The sequence below is a fragment of the Moschus berezovskii genome, chromosome 16 (genome assembly GCF_049115385.1).
Source record: "Moschus berezovskii isolate FMDL1 chromosome 16, NW_MosBer_1.0, whole genome shotgun sequence".
Lineage (NCBI taxonomy): Eukaryota > Metazoa > Chordata > Mammalia > Artiodactyla > Moschidae > Moschus > Moschus berezovskii.
Genome location: NC_142475.1, coordinates 16,426,014 through 16,442,844, shown reverse-complemented (window position 1 = coordinate 16,442,844; position 16,831 = coordinate 16,426,014). Strand labels below are relative to the sequence as shown.

The following is a 16,831-nucleotide window of genomic DNA, read 5'->3' as shown; positions in this document are numbered from 1 at the left end:
AACAGGCAAAATATCTTAGTTTAACTTGCCATTCCAAATGTTGAATCTTGTGCAATTCATGTTGCCTTGAATTTCAGATGATCTATGTGGAAAGATAGGATACAGGAAAAGTTTTCAGTCTGTCTATACAGTTAGTGAAGTGAAGTCACTCAGTCGTGTCCGACTCCTTGCAACTCCATGGACTGTAGCCTACCAGGCTCCTCCGTCCACGGGATTTTCCAGGCAAGAGTACTGGAGTGGGTTGCCATTGCCTTCTCCCTATACAGTTAAACAGGTACTATGTTTCAGTAGATATTTCCTCATTCAATAAATATTAAAATAAAGAATTTGAGAGCATTTGTATTATCTACTTAATGTAGTTTCTTTTTCAAAGATTAATGTTCTTATTTAGATAAAAGATGTAGGGCATGAACAGAACAGTTTCACTGGGAAGTTTACCTTGGTAAAAAGACAGGAGCTATTACATTCTATCTTGTCAATGATCCATGGATAATGGGTCACCAGGGGATTTAAGAACTGTATCTTTCAGTTCTTGCCAGGGAGGTATATCAGTGTGCATTGATGTGAACCATAATGTGACACACCTTGAAGAATCTTCAAAACCCTCAGGCACTCTCTCAGCTGCTGTCATCAAGATATGTGACTAAAGGTTGTCAGTTAAAGATGGTGTCTTACAAATAACTTCAGTAACAAAATGTTTTTTCCTATTTCTCCATATTAAATTATAATGAAAGAATTAATCCTCAGGTTTAAAAATCCTTAGAGTATTTTCCCCCCACTATCTTAGAAGAATACCTTTTCGTGCTGCTATGGAAAAATAGACGGAATATAGATTGTTTTTACTGTTAAATGTGTCAGGGTTGGGGGGAACAGGTTATAAAACAACATAACATGATCGTATTTGTGTTGTATATTTTTAAGTATGTTCTTACTCTTGCATATGTCTAGAAAGACATACCAAAAATATTAATAATGGGGAATGGAATTAACAGCATCATTACTGAAGGAAGGAGAGATAAGAGACTTTGTTTTCCTGGTGGCTCAGATGGTAAAGAATCTGCCTGCAATGCGGGAGACCTGGGTTAAATCCCTAAATTGGGAAGATCCCCTGGAGGAGGGCATGGCAGTCCACTCCAGTATTCTTGCCTGGAGAATCCCCATGGACAGAGGAGTCTGGTGGGCTACAGTCCCGGGGTGGCAAAGTATCAGATGTGACTGAGCGACTAAGCACACACACACATATTATTTGAATTTTTTTTATATAATAAGTATGACTTTTGCCTCTAAAAAATAATTTTAAGATACATTTATTTTTCAATTTAAAAACATTCCTTTCAATGGACAGTCTTCTAAAGAGTCTCTAAAAGTTCAAGAGCTTTAGGAAAACAAATGATACAACATTTTCAAGTAGAATTTAATTTGGAAACCCACATTTATTTTTACTGAATTAATGAAATATTTTATGGGAGTGAAGTGAAGGAATTTCTTAATATTTTCTAGCTATTGTGAAGTCAACAATAGTTACTTAACAATGTGTTTATGCTAACCCCAATGAGAACCATTCATCCCACAAGCTAGAGAAGACCTTATTATACAGAGTAAATTCATTTTATAGGTGAGAAACTGAGTCTCAGAGAGATTAAATGTCTTGTCTGTAAACAGTTCCAGAGCTTAAAAAAAATTAAATCTTCGGACTACATGTCCATGACTCTTTCCATCACAAAATTGCCTCCTACACCGAAATATTAGTGTAATGATAATACAAATAACAACAACAAAAAAGAAAACCAATGTAATTTAGCTCTGATCTTAAATCAGCATACATCCACACCTCAATACCTAAAGCATCAGTCATAGCAAATTAATGTTCTTTGTACAGAAGCTGAAGTAACAGGTCATCTGGTTACAATATTTAATATGCCAGTTGAAAAAAGAATTATTTTTACTTCTCGGTGATGAGTTTCTCATCTTAATTATCACACTCTCTTTTTTCTCCTTCCTCTTTAAATTAGTGGCTGGATTAAGCAAATAAAGAAGGGCAAAGAAATAAACCATGGAAGCCAAACATACCTATTAATGTGAAAAAGGAAAAATCAAGTCTGGGGACAGCAGCAATAGAAAAGTAAATGAAGAGACCATGGTAGAGTAGTAAGAATCAAGGCAGAGAAAAATATGACAACTTCAAGGACAGTGAGTTGTTACTGTTGTTGTTTTTTAATGAGTTGAGATTTGTTTTATATTATTATGGTAGGCAGATAGTAAATGGCTGATGGATAAGATAAAGAGGATGATGATGTCAAGACTAATGCAGTTCTCAGTTTCTAATACACATAAGACCTACCTGAAGTGTTTCTTTAAAATGTGGAGTCCTGAGTCGTTACCACCAGGAACCAACTCAGGCATTGAATAAGGGAGGGCCTGGTGGCTCAGATTGTAAAGAATCTGTCTGCAATGCAGGAGATCTGGTTTCGATCTCCGGGTCTGGAAGATCCCCCTGAAGGAGGGAATGACTGCCCACTCCAGTATTCTTACCTGGAGAATTCCATGGACGGAGGAGTTTGGCAGGCTACAGTCCATGGGGTCACAAAGAGTCAGACACAACTGAGTGACTAGTACCAGAAATAAGTACCCTGGATAATTCTAATGACCACACCTGGAGGAACACTGAACTGGAGTTATTGGAACTATTAAAAGGTATAAAGCAAAGAATCAGGATACAGCAACCTAGAGAAGAGAAAAGATAGGAAAGAGAGATTTGAATAGAAATCAAGAAAGAAAGAAAAGGAAAGTAAAAGATGTAACTAAATTAAAAGAATGATTTAGAAGAAGAATGAAGGTGGGTGTCACTAATCGGAAGCAATAAAGCAAGATGAAAACTAAAAATATTGAGGAAATGAAGGCTTTATCCTGGATTTTAAAAATAGCATTTATTATTTTTCTCCTTTATAGCAATAATACATATTTATTGTGGAAGAGTTGAAATATAAGCAAAGAAGAAAAATGGGCTCTTAGTTTGTTAGTAGCAAATAGCTCCTGTTAACATTTCTATGTATCTTCTGCTAGTCTTTTGTTGCTGCTGAGTTTCTGGAAGGTTTTGTTTGGTTATATAGTTTACCCCACTATCCAGAAGTAGAGCCTCCCAAGAAACCTTTCATAAGAAATGGTGTAAACCAAAGAAGCGATTACCTTAACACACATCTTGCTACTGGATACACAGAATAAATTGAGATAAAGCACAGATACTCAGAGACACAGTTTAAAGCTATGGAGGCTTGATCGTGAGATGCCGAGTCTAGTTCTCAGAGAAGAACCTTGTCAGTGCCATACTCCCTGTTCAGCGTGTGGCACTGTCTCTGTATTAGCTCCTGCAAAACAAATGCTGAATGCTATTTTCACCTTTTTATGTAAAAGCAAAAATCTTCTTGGTATTTCTTTCTAGTTAGTGAAAACAGGTACTGATGTCTTTTGGAAAAATAAAATGGAGTAAAGTAAAAGCACGGTATATCTGTATATGTCATTAAATATCCTGCTTTTATTACATAAGCATCTACTAACATAAGGTTATTAATGGAAAGTTCATTTTTAGCATCTGCTTAATATTCACAATAGTCAGTTCTCCTTTCTTCCTTACTGACAGAACTTGGTTTTTTTCAGGCAGTCAAGATCTTTAGAGAAGGCTGTTTCCATTTGGTAGGCAGAATGTGAATTTTATTTGGTCTAAGTCAATCAGGGTGTAATTCTGTTCTCCTCGGTAGTGGCTGCCTGAGGAAGGAACAAGTGACCTAATTCCAGGGAATAAAATATGAGGGCAGGTATAGAGGTTGGATTTATGGGAGAGATTCTTAGTTCTTAAAAAGTGATAACAAGGAAAAGGTAACCCCCTTTTCTGCCTATGGAATGTGTATGAGAAGGAAACACTGGAGCTGGTAGTTGGAGCTATTGCAGCCATCTTGTGGCCATGAAGGGAGCCAGCTACATACTGAAGATGCAAGAAGAGGGACGTAGAAAGAACTGGGCTCTGGAAAATCTTGTCACTCCAATTAATCACACATCCTTGGGCCCTACCTTGAGACTTCTTGTTAGGTCAGAAAATAAATCCCCTATAGTTTAAACCCCTTGAAGTTGAGTTTTCTTTCAATAGAAAGCATCCTAACAGATACAGCATTATAATTTCCTGACAGTTTTCCTCTTTAGGCTACTTGTGTTACTTACAATTTTTCACTATCAGTTTTTTCAAAGAAAAAAAAAAGTTACATAGCTTATATAGTAATGTAATTTGTGTTGGGAGAAAAAAAACAAACAATAAAGAAAAGAAACAGGAATGAACTTGAAATATCTCAGGTCATCAAGGCTGAATCATTCTGAATCTCCACTCCCTTTATTGCTCATTGCTGTCAGCAGAGGTGGTTATCAGTGGCAAGTTACATTTCAGAAGAAAAATTGGGAAATACAATCTCAACATAACACGCTATTAAGGTGAACAGAAATACTCCTCTGAAATAGAAAAGCTATTCCTGTTTGTAGTGTTACATGGCTGTATGAACTTTTTCTCTTTATTATAATAAAATTACTTGGTCATAAGAAAGGCAACGTGTTATGCTGTGGTAAATCCCTTCTCATATTAAAATTTGCTATAGATTCTACACTGTTTAATCTAAATGCATCTAGTCTCTCCCATTGACAATATTTAAAACCGAATGTTTCCCAAGGGCCTTCCAGGGGTTGGCTGTACCTCCAGAATCAAAACTGGGGCAAGAGTCCCCAACTGAAATGATTTAAGTGAAGAAGTTCAGATGTCAATGCTAATATCTGACAAATGAACAGTAGGAGAAACCTTCAGTAACTGCCTCTGGTTTCATCACCAGGAGAGGTTGGGCCCATTTATAACTTGAGAATTTATGTTTACTTCTTAAATATTTAGTTGTCTTAGAGTCTAATTTTGGAAAGGTTCCTCATGTAAGAGAGGATATGCCTATGCAAAATAACAATTTTATTCACTGCATTTATCAAGCACTGGCAACCCACTCCAGTATTCTTGCCTGGAGAATCCCAGGGACAGGAGAGCCTAGTGGGCTGCCGTCTATGGGGTCGCACAGAGTCGGACACAACTGAGGCGTCTTAGCAGCAACAGTAGCAGCAGCAGCAATTAATAAATACAATGACTTACATTTCAATATTAGCAACAATAACACATTCAGAATGTAACAACTGATTACAATGAAATTCATTTATAGAACCAATGTTTAAAATCCCACACACAGATTACAAAATGAGACTAAAGTCACAACTAAATACTTCACTGTTGTTCGTAAAGTTCTTCAGCACTGTGGTTATGACTCGTGACATTTCCCACTCCTGGCCAGAGGCCAGGAGTATTGATTCATGAGCTGACTATGGTAGAGGGTGTAAGGAAAACACAGGCTAATCTAAAACTCAAATAATGACTCTTTTCCAAACCAAAAAAATACCCAGCAAATCAATTTCATAAGCTACACGGTATCACTTCCCCTATGAGGTCTCATAAGTTTGTCTCATATAAGAATCATTTCCTGCATACTGGGATGTGCAAAGAAGAAGAAAACAAAACTCTGAATGCAGGGAGCAACCCACTGTTCAAAAGTTCACCTGTCATCATCCAGAATATGAAGAGTCTACACTGAGGCTCTTCCCTTCTGAATCTAGATGGATGCTGGATGTAAGAGTCCAGATTGAGGAGAGCCATTAATTTAAGCCCTATTATAGATTTTTAAAAATTATCTAAGTAGATTCCAAAAATGAGGACTTCTCTGGTGGTCCAGTGGTTGAGAATCCACCTGCCAATGCAGGGGACACGGGTTCAATCCCTGATGTGGGAAGATCCCACATGCCATGGAACAACTAAGCCCGTATACCACGACTATTGAGTCTGTGCTCTAGGGCCCACACACCACAACCACTGAAGCCCCTCCGCCCGAGAGCATGTGCTCGGCAGCAAGAGAAGCCACTGCAATGAGAGGCCTGAGCACCGCAATGGAAGGGTATCCCCTACTCTCCAAAACTACAGAAAAGCCTTCACAGCAGTAAAGACCCAGCACAGACATAAATACATAAATAAATCTTAAAAAAAAAAAGGATTCCAAAAATGAGCCACTAGATATAGAAGGGCAGAAACTGATCATAAAAGTCATTGGAAACTATTAATAGCACAGGGCTTGGCACATGAAAAGCACATAATAAACTTTGTTAAGGAAATGACTGTATAAATAAATTTTAAATGAATTTACCTGAATTTTGATAGTGTGTATATGGAAAGGGAAATTGCTTTCTCCACCTTCTCTATTTTTCCTCATTCATTATTGATTCCCACCTCCCCCCTTTTATTTTTCAATAAAAATAAATGGAGAGGAAGAGTATTCTGGTTGCACCTGTCTGTATTTCCCTGTGACAGGGACTTCAGGGTATGCCTGAGCTTGGTATCGAGCAAGGGTCAACCTCTGATAATTCGACTGAACCCTGTGCTATGGAACGGTGCTGCTGGGAGTCAGTTGGGGTGGGTGGGGCTGCAAGACTGACTACATGGAAAAAGCCTGCTGGATTAGGGGAGCTCCAGGGACAGTCAATGTGTAACCCTGCCCTAAAGTATTCAAATCTTCTGTGCCAAGGTGGGCAGGATCTTGAGGGAGTAGGGGTAGGGAGGTCACCGAGTTAATTCTGTACAAACAAAAGAAGACAAACAGTTTCATTCCCTTGAATACCACACACACATGCACCCCCTCACTCCATCCCCGCCCCTCTCCTCAGCAACGCCCTCTGGGCCCATCCCTTGTTGGGAAACGTATTTGTGCGAGCATTAGACACACAGGCTTAGCAAGTGGACATTTTGTGGGAGAGAACTCATCTCCCATAAGAAGAAGAGGGGACTTCTGACCGGCACCCGTGCAAAGTGAACCGTGAGTCAGGAACACTTTTTGAGACCTTCTTGTAAATTGTTTTGAACAAGGCATAGGTGAGAAATTTTGAGTCTGGTCCTCAAATCCCTACCTAATCTTCTGGAGGATTCTAAGGTAGAAACTTAGGGCATTTTGCCTGGTATCTCCCTGAAGATGAAACATGCCATGCCCACACAAATACACAAATGAAAAAAAAAATCTGAAGATACTTAATTCACCCTGTTGCTCAGTATTCAAGTCTGTGAGGATAGGGTCACTGGGCCCAGGTTCCTCTGATATTCCCTCTTTAGATGCAATTATTCCCCTTTCGGTCTCTACCATTTGTCTGTATCCAAAGCCTTCCACTCAGGTCCTACAAGAGGTTGTCATATTCCTAGTGTCACATACTAGTGTCATATTCCCCAGGAACCATTTGGGAAAGAACTGAAGTGCCTCAGAAGGCGATTACGTATTTGCCATGAGCTCTATACACAGAATAACCTGTACTTCTGGCATCTTCCCAGGGACAAAAGGCCAACCAGTGATGGAAACTTTGCTAGTGACCTCACTCACTTTGCTTTGCAGATAAATCTGAGACTTCTAGAAGAAAAGATCTCCACTCTTCAGGAAAAAATATTTTGTGCAAATATACCTAAGTAGTTCCTCTTCTCTCATCTTGACGCCATCTTCTAAAGCTTGTCCCTGCCTGCATTCTTCTGTAGGAGGATCTGAGACTTCTCCCCCAAAGGCAGGGTAAAGTCTGTCTAAGAGCCAAATCATAGTGTTCAAAGTCTAATGGTAAGAGAAGTCGCCCATCATAAACTGTGACAATAGGTCAAGGACTTCTAAAAGTGAAGTGTTGAGAAACTCCCTTCGTACTCCATACGTGTCTTCCCACCGTGTGCTTTCAAGTGGGTTCAGTCATTGGAGTCGCTGGTTATTAACAGTGATAACTATACTTTTACCTAAAGGAATAATACACAAGGAATCAGAATAAACAAAAAGGGAGAAAAACCTCAGAGGTATCAATTTTAATATCTTCCAAAGCCAGAATGACAGCGCAGTTGACCAGTTCCAAAATGCCACAGCACTAAAAGGGAAGAGACGAAGCTTTCGTAAGAGGATTGTGAGAAGTCTTATTTAAAAAAAAAAAAAACACCTCGGGATAGAGAATGCTCTTCAATATGGAATATTTCAGAGACACGCCACGCCTCCAGAATCCAGAGGAAAAACAGAAGTCAAATAGCAAGACGCTTTTGCAGGAGTGTTGAAACAAACAAGAAAACATTTTTATTTTGAAAATACAGTCTTTAGAGATAAATTTGGCTTCCATTTCCCATACCTAGGTGCATCCAACAAGGTACAAAAACAGACGAAACAAAACAACAAAACAGAGACCCTCGACATTATGTACAGAGCTCAAAAATGAGCTGTGAATATCTACAAGAAACTAGCATGTGAGCTTTGTGAAAGGATGTACTTGTGTGGCTTTCTACAGTTCTCAGTCCTGGGGAAGGAGAGTTAACCCCCTGAAGCTGCAGGTGCAGCTGCAGCCGGGGAAGAGCTGGGGTCAGTGAAGGGTTGGGGGCGGGAGGCTGGAGAGGTGTCTGGGGAGGGGGGCGGCGGCGGCGGCCCGGACAGATCCGGGGCTTCTCTAGAAGTCCTGCCGCGGGGTGTGAGTCAGGCTGTGCCGCCGCAGATCACAGTTTCGCCTGAACACTTTGCCGCACTGCTCGCAGCTGTAGGGCTTGATGTCTGTATGGGTGAGAAGGTGAGTTTTCAGATTACTTCTCTGATTAAAGGTTCTTCCACATGTGGGACATTTGTGTGGAGATTCCTGTTCAGATGTGAAGCAAGCAAAGGATTAATCCTTCACACTACCACGGCACCCTTCTCAACAGTCTCTGTCTTATCGGCATCACAAGCGTTAACAGAACACGCACACGACAACAAAGAGGAGACTTGCAGCAACAAAGCTGTGCTCCTAATCCTCCAATCACGAAAACACAGGCAGGGGCACACACAGGGGCCTGATCACACTGATAACCGCCGGTGGCCACTGCTGTGGGCTTTGTGATTTCCAGTTCTTCACATTTCATCACCATGTCATAGGCAGGAAAGGGGGGAAGGAAAAACTCTAATCCTCTCTTAAGGAACGACATTCTCCCGGGTAATAAGGCCCCTCTTTGGTGCAAAATTAAACTATTCCTCAATGTTCTGAAAACTACAAATTATGAGGCTCCTGGGAGAGACAGCGTATGGGATTTCACCATGCCTCCATTATCGAAATTACCTTTATTTCCTCCCAAACACGAAAGATTTAAATGCGGGGCACATCAGGTGAAAAAATAATTAAAATTCTAAAATTAGGATTTAGAACAATGAGAGTGGCTTCTTCTTTAAGAAAAACACATACATGTTTTATGTTAAGTAAAATTAATTTTATGTATAAAAAAATCGAGTGTTGCTTTCTCCACCTAGAAAACTGATCTATATAGAGCCTTTTATGAGAAAGAGCCTGCCAGTGAACACCTTTTGTAGAGCAAAAATGATAGAACCAGTCACTGCTTTAAAACAAGAAAACAAACTTACCTGCATATGTAAAGTTTTGTGAACAGCTAGAGTTCTAGACTGACAAAATCCTTTCCCGCACTCCTGACATTTGAAGGGCTTCTCTTTGGAATGGATATACCTGAAAATCAATATAAGGTCTCATTGAAATGGCTTTACCACTGAGGTGAGGAGTTTCTTTTGGCAATTGTTTTAAAGAAAGTCGTGCGGGGAGGGGTGGGGGAGAAAAAGGATTCCCATTATTTTTGTTTTTACATTTTTCCCCCCTGTGTAATTCTGTTTATGGTTAACCTCAACTAACAGACTCTTCAGAACATTCACCGGACGCCGGCTTTATCTATACTTGATCGCCCTCTCTGGTGTATTTTGGAGCTTGAAGCCCTGCCGAGTGAGCTCTTTCTGGCCTCTGCGGCTCTCTCTGAGATTTAAACTGGTCAAATCAGGATGTAAGACAAGGCTGAGTTTAGGGGGACCGATTTTAGCGAACCCCTTGGAAGCCGCGGAGGATCACTACAGAAGTCCTCCTTTGGGGTAACAACAGCAAGTAGAGTCCAGGGGACAGATAACCTCATCCCCACTCCTGGGAAGCCCCTCTCCCCCCTGGGGGGGGAACACTGACATTATGGTATTTTTTCAATTGCCTCTGATTAATGCAGAGTTGAGAGTGTGGAGGGGATTTGGGGAGCTGTTCCTAAATTCTGTAATCTCAAGAACCCCGCAATTAAGTTTAAAAGAAAGGTTGCTATGGCAGACTCTGGGGTGCACCTAGGGGCCAGTCAGGAAGGGAGGGAACCAAGTGGAGGTGGCCACGGTAGGTTAACAGAAACGGTCCTAGGGCAGGCGGTACCTGGACTACCAGAGGAATGTCCTCCAGGCTCCTAGGCTCTACTGCCCCACCTTCTAAGGTCCACCTGGTGGAAACTGGAAAACCACTCCCGGAACCAAGAGCAACCCAGCAGATTTTAATTACCAAAGGATGGGACGACCCTCCCTCATCCCAAACAAGACACTGCAGCAGGGGTCCCTGCTGAGGAAAAAGGTAAAGGTTAGGGGTTGGTTACAGCTGGATGGGAAGGGCTTTGGTGGGGAATATAGTCTAGTTTCGAAAGGATTTTAGTGACACTGGAATGTCTATCAAAACTCGATATTCTGGATAAATTGTCCTCCCCTCCCCAGGCCACCCTCCTTCCCCACCTCACCTGTGATCCCGCAAGTGATCTTGCCTCCGGAAAGCCTTGTGGCAGATGTCACAAGTGTACGGCCTCTCGTCTGTGTGGGTCCTCTCGTGGATGAGCAGGTTGTAGGATTTGGTAAAGTGTCTGCCGCAAAACTTGCAGATGAACTCTTTTTTCGTTTTGGAGGGCAACCTCCCTCGGGAGGGCTTTCTGTCCGGAGTCAATTTACTGAGGCCGGAGATGGGGCTCCCCAAGCCCGGGCTCAGCTTGCTCAGGTCTGCTATCTTAGGGGGATCCTCTTGCGTGGCGGCCACGGCCAAGTTGGCAAAGTCAAAACGGGGCCGGTCCTTGTGCAGGGCCGGGAGGACGTGGGCAATGGCTCCCTGCTTGGGGTGGAAGAGGTGGGTAGTAAAGGGCAGAGCCGGGAAGGGGAAGCGGGCATCCACGAGGCCCTGCGCCGCCGCCATCTCCGTGATGGTGGAGCGGGTGATCTCGTGCACGTTGGGGTACCCCAGAGTCCAGTGGTTCATGTGCATGGTCTGCACGGCGCTGAGACCGTACAGGCCCTGCAGGTGGTCCACCGCAGCGGGGAAGGTGTTCACGGCCTGCAGGAAGGAGTAATTGGTGAGCTGCAGCGACGGGTGGAGCGGAATGGGCGCCGGCAGGGCCTTGCTCCCCATTTTCCGGGATGTTGCAGGGCGGGGGTAGCCACCCCTTTTTTCCAGGACTCAGAGGCGGATGGGCGTGGGGCTCCGGCGAAAACCCAGACAACGGCACGCGGAGAGAATCCTAAAGATGGCTGGGGGAGAGAGGGGAAAGTCGTGACTATTATCTAAGCCCGCTTGGTCTGTCCCTTGGCGCCGCGTGGGCTTCCACACCTTCCTTCGAAGACCCCCCCTCCCCACCCACTCCAAGCGCCCCCCCCCGCAGAAGGAGCGGTGAGGGGACCTTGGCGCGCCTGCCGGGCGAGTTGACACCAGGCTCAAGCTCAATCCCGAGGGCCAGGGGGTCAGGCGTGGTCGCCGGCGAGAGCGGGTGGCCCGTGGGAAGATCGGATTCCGGGCACGAGCGGATTCCAGGAGCCGGAGACCCGGGCCGGGGAGGAAGAAAGTCGGGCGGGGGGCTCCAGGCGGCACCCAGTCCAGCCCACCCACCCCCTACCCGGTGGGGCGAAGCCTGGTCATCCCTGACACCCCGCTGTTCCAGCGCCCGCCGGGCCCGGCCGAGCCTCGGTCGCACCGAGCCCCCGAGGTCCCAGGAGACGGTGCGTGGTGGGTCGGACCCGGGCTTGAGGCCCCCGCTCAGCCGGAACGGCTCCTACCGCCGCGCCCGAGCCCGCGGCCCTGCAGCCGTCCCTGCGCTTGCCCCGGACCGCGCCGGAGGTGTGGGTGCGCAGCCCGGGGACGCTTTGTGCTCCTGGGCTGCCTGGCCCTCGGAGGGGCCGCCTTGCCCGGTGTTGACCTCAGAGGTTTTCTTTTTCCTTCCTCTGCCTTGGTCCCATTTATCAGCGGTGACGGGCCACAGGAAAGAAAAGTGACACCTCGGAGCCAGTGAGGCCTGGAATCGCCCCCTCCTCCTTCCCAGGGGCCGTCCCCTCCCACCCCCCACCAAGATCCCTTCCAGATGGTTCGTGCTCAGACGAGGGGCTGGAGGGGGGGGTGGCTGAGGCCGGAGCCCGTTCCCCTAGACCCAGCGCCCAGCTCTCGGGAGTGCCCGAGCGCCTCTCGATCTGGCCCCCGGAGCGGCTCCTACACCCGGGAGGCCCCAGGAAAAGAGGAGACGGAGTTCCCTGGGGAGGAAAAGGCAAGAAGCAGCAGGGGAGTCGCTCTGCCAGTCCGACGGAAGCTTGTTTATCGGCCTGCAGTAGAGGGAGACGCTGCTTCTGCCCCTGGGAAGCCCGCCCGGGTCGTCGGCCTTGGGCCTAAACAGGGAGCACGCGCTTGCCTCTCCCTGCGCCCCCAATGGCAACGCGGAGGTCTGGTTTCAGATCCCGTTTCCCGCGGCACTTCACCTGCTTTCAGGGCAGGCCCACCTTCTCCCACCGCCAGCCCCCTTTTTAGCAGCCAGGGGTGCCAGCTCGGCGGCCCGGCCCCAGCCTCTGAAGGCGGCTCCACAGGTGCGGGCGTCACAAGCTAAGCGCTTTCCCTGGCGAGGTGCAGGCAGGCCTGTCTGAGGCATCAAGCTTTACGCCGGCTTTTGAACCCAGCAGGAAAATGGGAGAGTCTATCCAGACTTCATTGAGCACTAGCCCTTTCTGCGCCTATATGTCCTTCTCTAGTGTTGGAGAAGAGTTGCCTGTGGCTCTTTCTGAGGGCAGGCTTAGGGGGCTGCGCTAATGACACAGCGCTCCAGCCAGGCAGAATCTGGCGGCCTGCGCGAGGGCCCACACCTTCCCTCCCTCCTCCTGTTTGAAACGACTGGGAGACAGCGATTTATTAACGAACCGCTTCTGCCTGGTGCTATGCGGTCTGGGAGTTGAGGTCGGGAGTTAATGAGAGGTGTGTAACAGTCAGGGGGTCTCAGTCAGACCGTTCAACCGAAACTGTAAACCTCCATTAGTAATAAACTTTCCCACCACAAATCACAATTCATTTTTCTTCAGTGGCAACCCTCAAGCCCTCTCCTAGAGACGTGGGGAGGGGGGGAAGGATTCTACTAATATCTCTGGTAATCTATCTGATTGTTTTCCTCTTCCATTAAAAATAGTAAGTTACACCTTTATTTCCTTCCTTATGCATAAGGAGGATTTTCTAGAGATTCAAAATATTATTTTTCCCTTGTATTAAAAAGTGGCCTCCCCACATAGAGAGGAAACCCAAATTATTATTTGGGTGTATTCCCAGACTGGATTTCTTAGAAATAAATACAGGAGGCAAAGTGCAATTCCCACCACGTTCTCCTTGTAAGTATGTGCATGTGTGTGGGGTGTGTTGTCGACTGAAGGAATAGCATGACTTGTGAGTTTGATTCCAAATGCATAAAGTGAACTCTGCCATAAAGGTTACATGTTAATTCTGCCAGCAGAAACTTGAGAGCCATCTTCCTTCCCTTTTCACTGAATGGTTTATAACCCAAATTATTGCCTCTGTTATAATTCAGCTTCATGGTGGCACAAAAGTGCTGTTTCATAGTATGTCTTCGTTTTAATTTGCAGGACAAATAGTTTCTTCATAGACGACAAAAAGCAAGTCCTTCACAAACAGAATCACCCTAAATATTCATTAAACATTTTCCCCATAAGTAATAAGGGAGTTTAGGTTTTCACTCTCCTGCTGAGTAGTTGGAAATATATGTCAAAAGATCCTTTAAGTCAATGCAGAGATCTAAAGTACTTTCGTTTTTGTCTAGAGCTGAGCATGTAGTTCTCACACTCAGTTTCAGGCAATAACAGCCATCATCTGCTGTCACTTCTTTACCACCGCGTTCCAGAACATTGGTTACTTTTAATTTTGCAAGGAAAGAAACTTAAACCAACGAAAAGAAATAAATATTACGGTGGAATTGAGGCTTGTTTTCTTTCATCAGTCTTCTTCACAAGAATTTCCAGACATGTACAGAAGTTTTGTAAAATTTAGCTCACTGGCTGTCAACAAGTGAGAGGTGTACATACTAACTTCAGTGCAGCGAAGCCTTCAAAACACTGAAGGGGTAAAAAATGGTAATTCGATAAGGAGTCTCGCTCTTTGGTAATGTGTTATTACACTGAATTATCTAAAAATAATATACAGTCAGGGGTCATCTGCTAAAACCTGTGGGTTTGTGTCAGACAGAAATGACTGATGGCTCCATAGGCTCGCTGAATTTCAGCCCAAGCCACAATAGAATTTTACGTTAATCAGAGAGCTATACTCCAAGGAGATTTAAGAGATCACTTTTTAAAAAATAGAAAAGAAAAATGGCCAGACTGGGTCAGGTGAACAGAGAGAAACCACCGCGAAGTTCCTGCCCCTTCGCTGCGCCTCTGCCTTCCCAAGGAGTTAATTAAATTAAGATGCCTTCCGCATAATCTGGGTTCTGTTTCTCTCTGCTCCCTCGCTCCCCCTGCATGAGTAATTTTCTTGTTCTGCTCGGGACTGCAGTTTGTTTAGCAGAGAAAGTTGCTGTCTGCACCGTTTGGCTCCGGGAAACTCCAGCCCTCTTTTGTTCCCCTGCTAACAGGTAGGCAGACAGAGCCAGCGCACCCTCCACAAACACCTTTTTCTCCCTCCTCATTCTACAGACACTACACCTTTCTCCGTTGCTGTTTCTCGAGAATCCCAGCGTTTAAACCCCAGGGGGATTTGCCTTCTGCCCGCCTCCGCCAGGACTGGAGGGTGGAAAAAAAATCAAAACGCCGGCACAAGGTTGAATTATCTAGGACTGAACTATTACTTTCCTCCTGAAACGCGCTGGCTCGGCAGGCACCGTGTGTCCCGGCCCGTCCGCGCTGCCGCGGCTGCCCCGGGACAGCTACCCGCTGTTCTGGAATACTATGGCAGGGTAAGGGGGCAAAAAGAGGGGACGGGGTGTTGTGGGGTTTTATCTCAACGTATGTAGATCAGCTTTTAGAGGAAGCTTTGCTGAGTGCTTCGATTCAGTGTTGCAAAACAAAACTAAAAACAGTACGCGAAAGCGCGTGTTGTTCCGTGTTATCTGGGAGTGGTGAGCCTGGGATCCCATAAAGTGAAAAATACAATGCCCTGAGAATGCATCCATGTGATTTCTTTTACCCGAGTTCAGAATTTGTAGCACGCCGGACCGAGACTCGGAGCGCCCCGGCTGCAGCCTGCTTTCCTTAGGGCGGCTGCAGCCCCCTTCCCAGAGTGGACACTCACCTCCAGCAGAAAGGTCCGCCTGGGCAGCGCCACTCAGACCTGGTCCAGGCAGTGAGGCGCACAGCTTGGAAAGGTCATTGGTTCCACGCCGGCCAAACTGCTTTTTCTGCGCGGAGTCCCGGGAGCCGCGGACATGATCTGGAGGACGACGGGCAGCCAAACCGAGAGCGGATCCTCGCCTTCGTCAGTGGACGTAGAATGTGCAAGGACCCGAGGATGGTAGAAGCCCGCGCTCAGCGCTCGCCCGGAACCTCGCGCCCCCGCGAACCTCTCGCCGCCGACTCCGTGTAAGGTCGGAGCCTGCAGCCTCGCAGGGCCATCACCCTCCAGCAGCAGCGAGCGCGCCGAGCTCTGTCCCCGCCCGCGTCCCTCCCCAGGCTGCCCGCGGCCGGCAGACTCCGGCTTTAGTAGCGGCCCCGCCTCCCCTTCGGGCGGGCGTCCCGCCGCCGCGCGGGGCCCCCTGCGCCCAGGCTCCGCCTCCGCGCCCGGCGCCCGCTAATGGTCCACTCTGTTTACTTGTGTTTGGATAGCAACTGAGTCTTAAAGGCACAGGTTTGCTCGAGGTTTCCCTGTTACAGAGGCAGAGCCAAGGCGACGCGGTTCAAAACTCACACACAAACACAACGCCCGGCCCCTTCCTTCTCGGTGCCACTTTTCCTTATAATGTTAGAAGCTGCACAGTTGGCTTTCTGCCTTCCGAAGACCCCCGCCGAGAAACCCAAAGCGCATTTTTGTAGCTTTACTTGGCGCGCTTGGCGCGTTAATTTCTACATCTTAACACGTTTAACATAACTACCTTCTTCATAGGTAAAATCAGTCACTTTTAGATTGTATTCTCCAGCATATATCACCCTTCCTCCAATTTTAAATACAGTTTTGCACATACTTATGGTCAGTTATGACTGTATGGGTAGTCTGCTTTCGCCTGCTGTTTTCAAAACGAAGTTTGTTTATAGAGGTGACAATTGACTAATTTCGTAATTACTTTAAAGACATATGTGGAATATCCCAGGAGAAATTTCTTCCGAAATTTAAGCTTTAATCAGCCAGTGTACATTTCATAAGCAGTTAAACAACTTGGTTAAAGGGGTGGGCATCTGCAACCCATTGGCAAACAATAAAGAATCCATCTGGAATGGGTGAAGAGCAATAATTTAAAATATTTAGGAAAATACTATTCCAGCGTCTCAAACGTGTACATCTTCATTCCCAGCAAAAAAAAAAAAAAAAGTTCATGGTTCAGTCGTCAGGAAACTTAATCGAATTTGAAGTGTAGTGATACATTTTTTCAGGTTCTTCTGAAGATTTGGTCTTGTGTGACTGTAATTGCAGAATGCACTTCAGCTACTCTGGAAGTAGGGTG

At 45.6% G+C, this 16,831-nt stretch overlaps 1 protein-coding gene across 3 annotated transcripts in view; it reads right to left on the bottom strand.

Moving 5' to 3' along the window:
• Window positions 1-15,608, bottom strand: part of OSR2 (odd-skipped related transciption factor 2) — a 56,618-nt gene extending 41,010 nt beyond the window's left edge. Inside the window, exons 1-4 of one of the 3 annotated variants that reach the window (XM_055432435.2) lie at window positions 15,469-15,608; window positions 10,679-11,453; window positions 9,501-9,600; window positions 7,934-8,745 (exon numbers count right to left, since the gene is read on the bottom strand). In XM_055432435.2, the coding sequence (XP_055288410.1) occupies window positions 8,563-8,745; window positions 9,501-9,600; window positions 10,679-11,334 (939 nt within the window). In that variant the 5' untranslated portion in view covers window positions 11,335-11,453; window positions 15,469-15,608 and the 3' untranslated portion in view covers window positions 7,934-8,562. Of the gene's footprint in view, window positions 1-7,933; window positions 8,746-9,500; window positions 9,601-10,678; window positions 11,454-15,468 lie in introns of those variants that run through there. The other 2 variants (XM_055432436.2, XM_055432438.2) reach the window with 2 other exon arrangements.
• Between the last annotated feature and the right edge of the window lie 1,223 nt (window positions 15,609-16,831).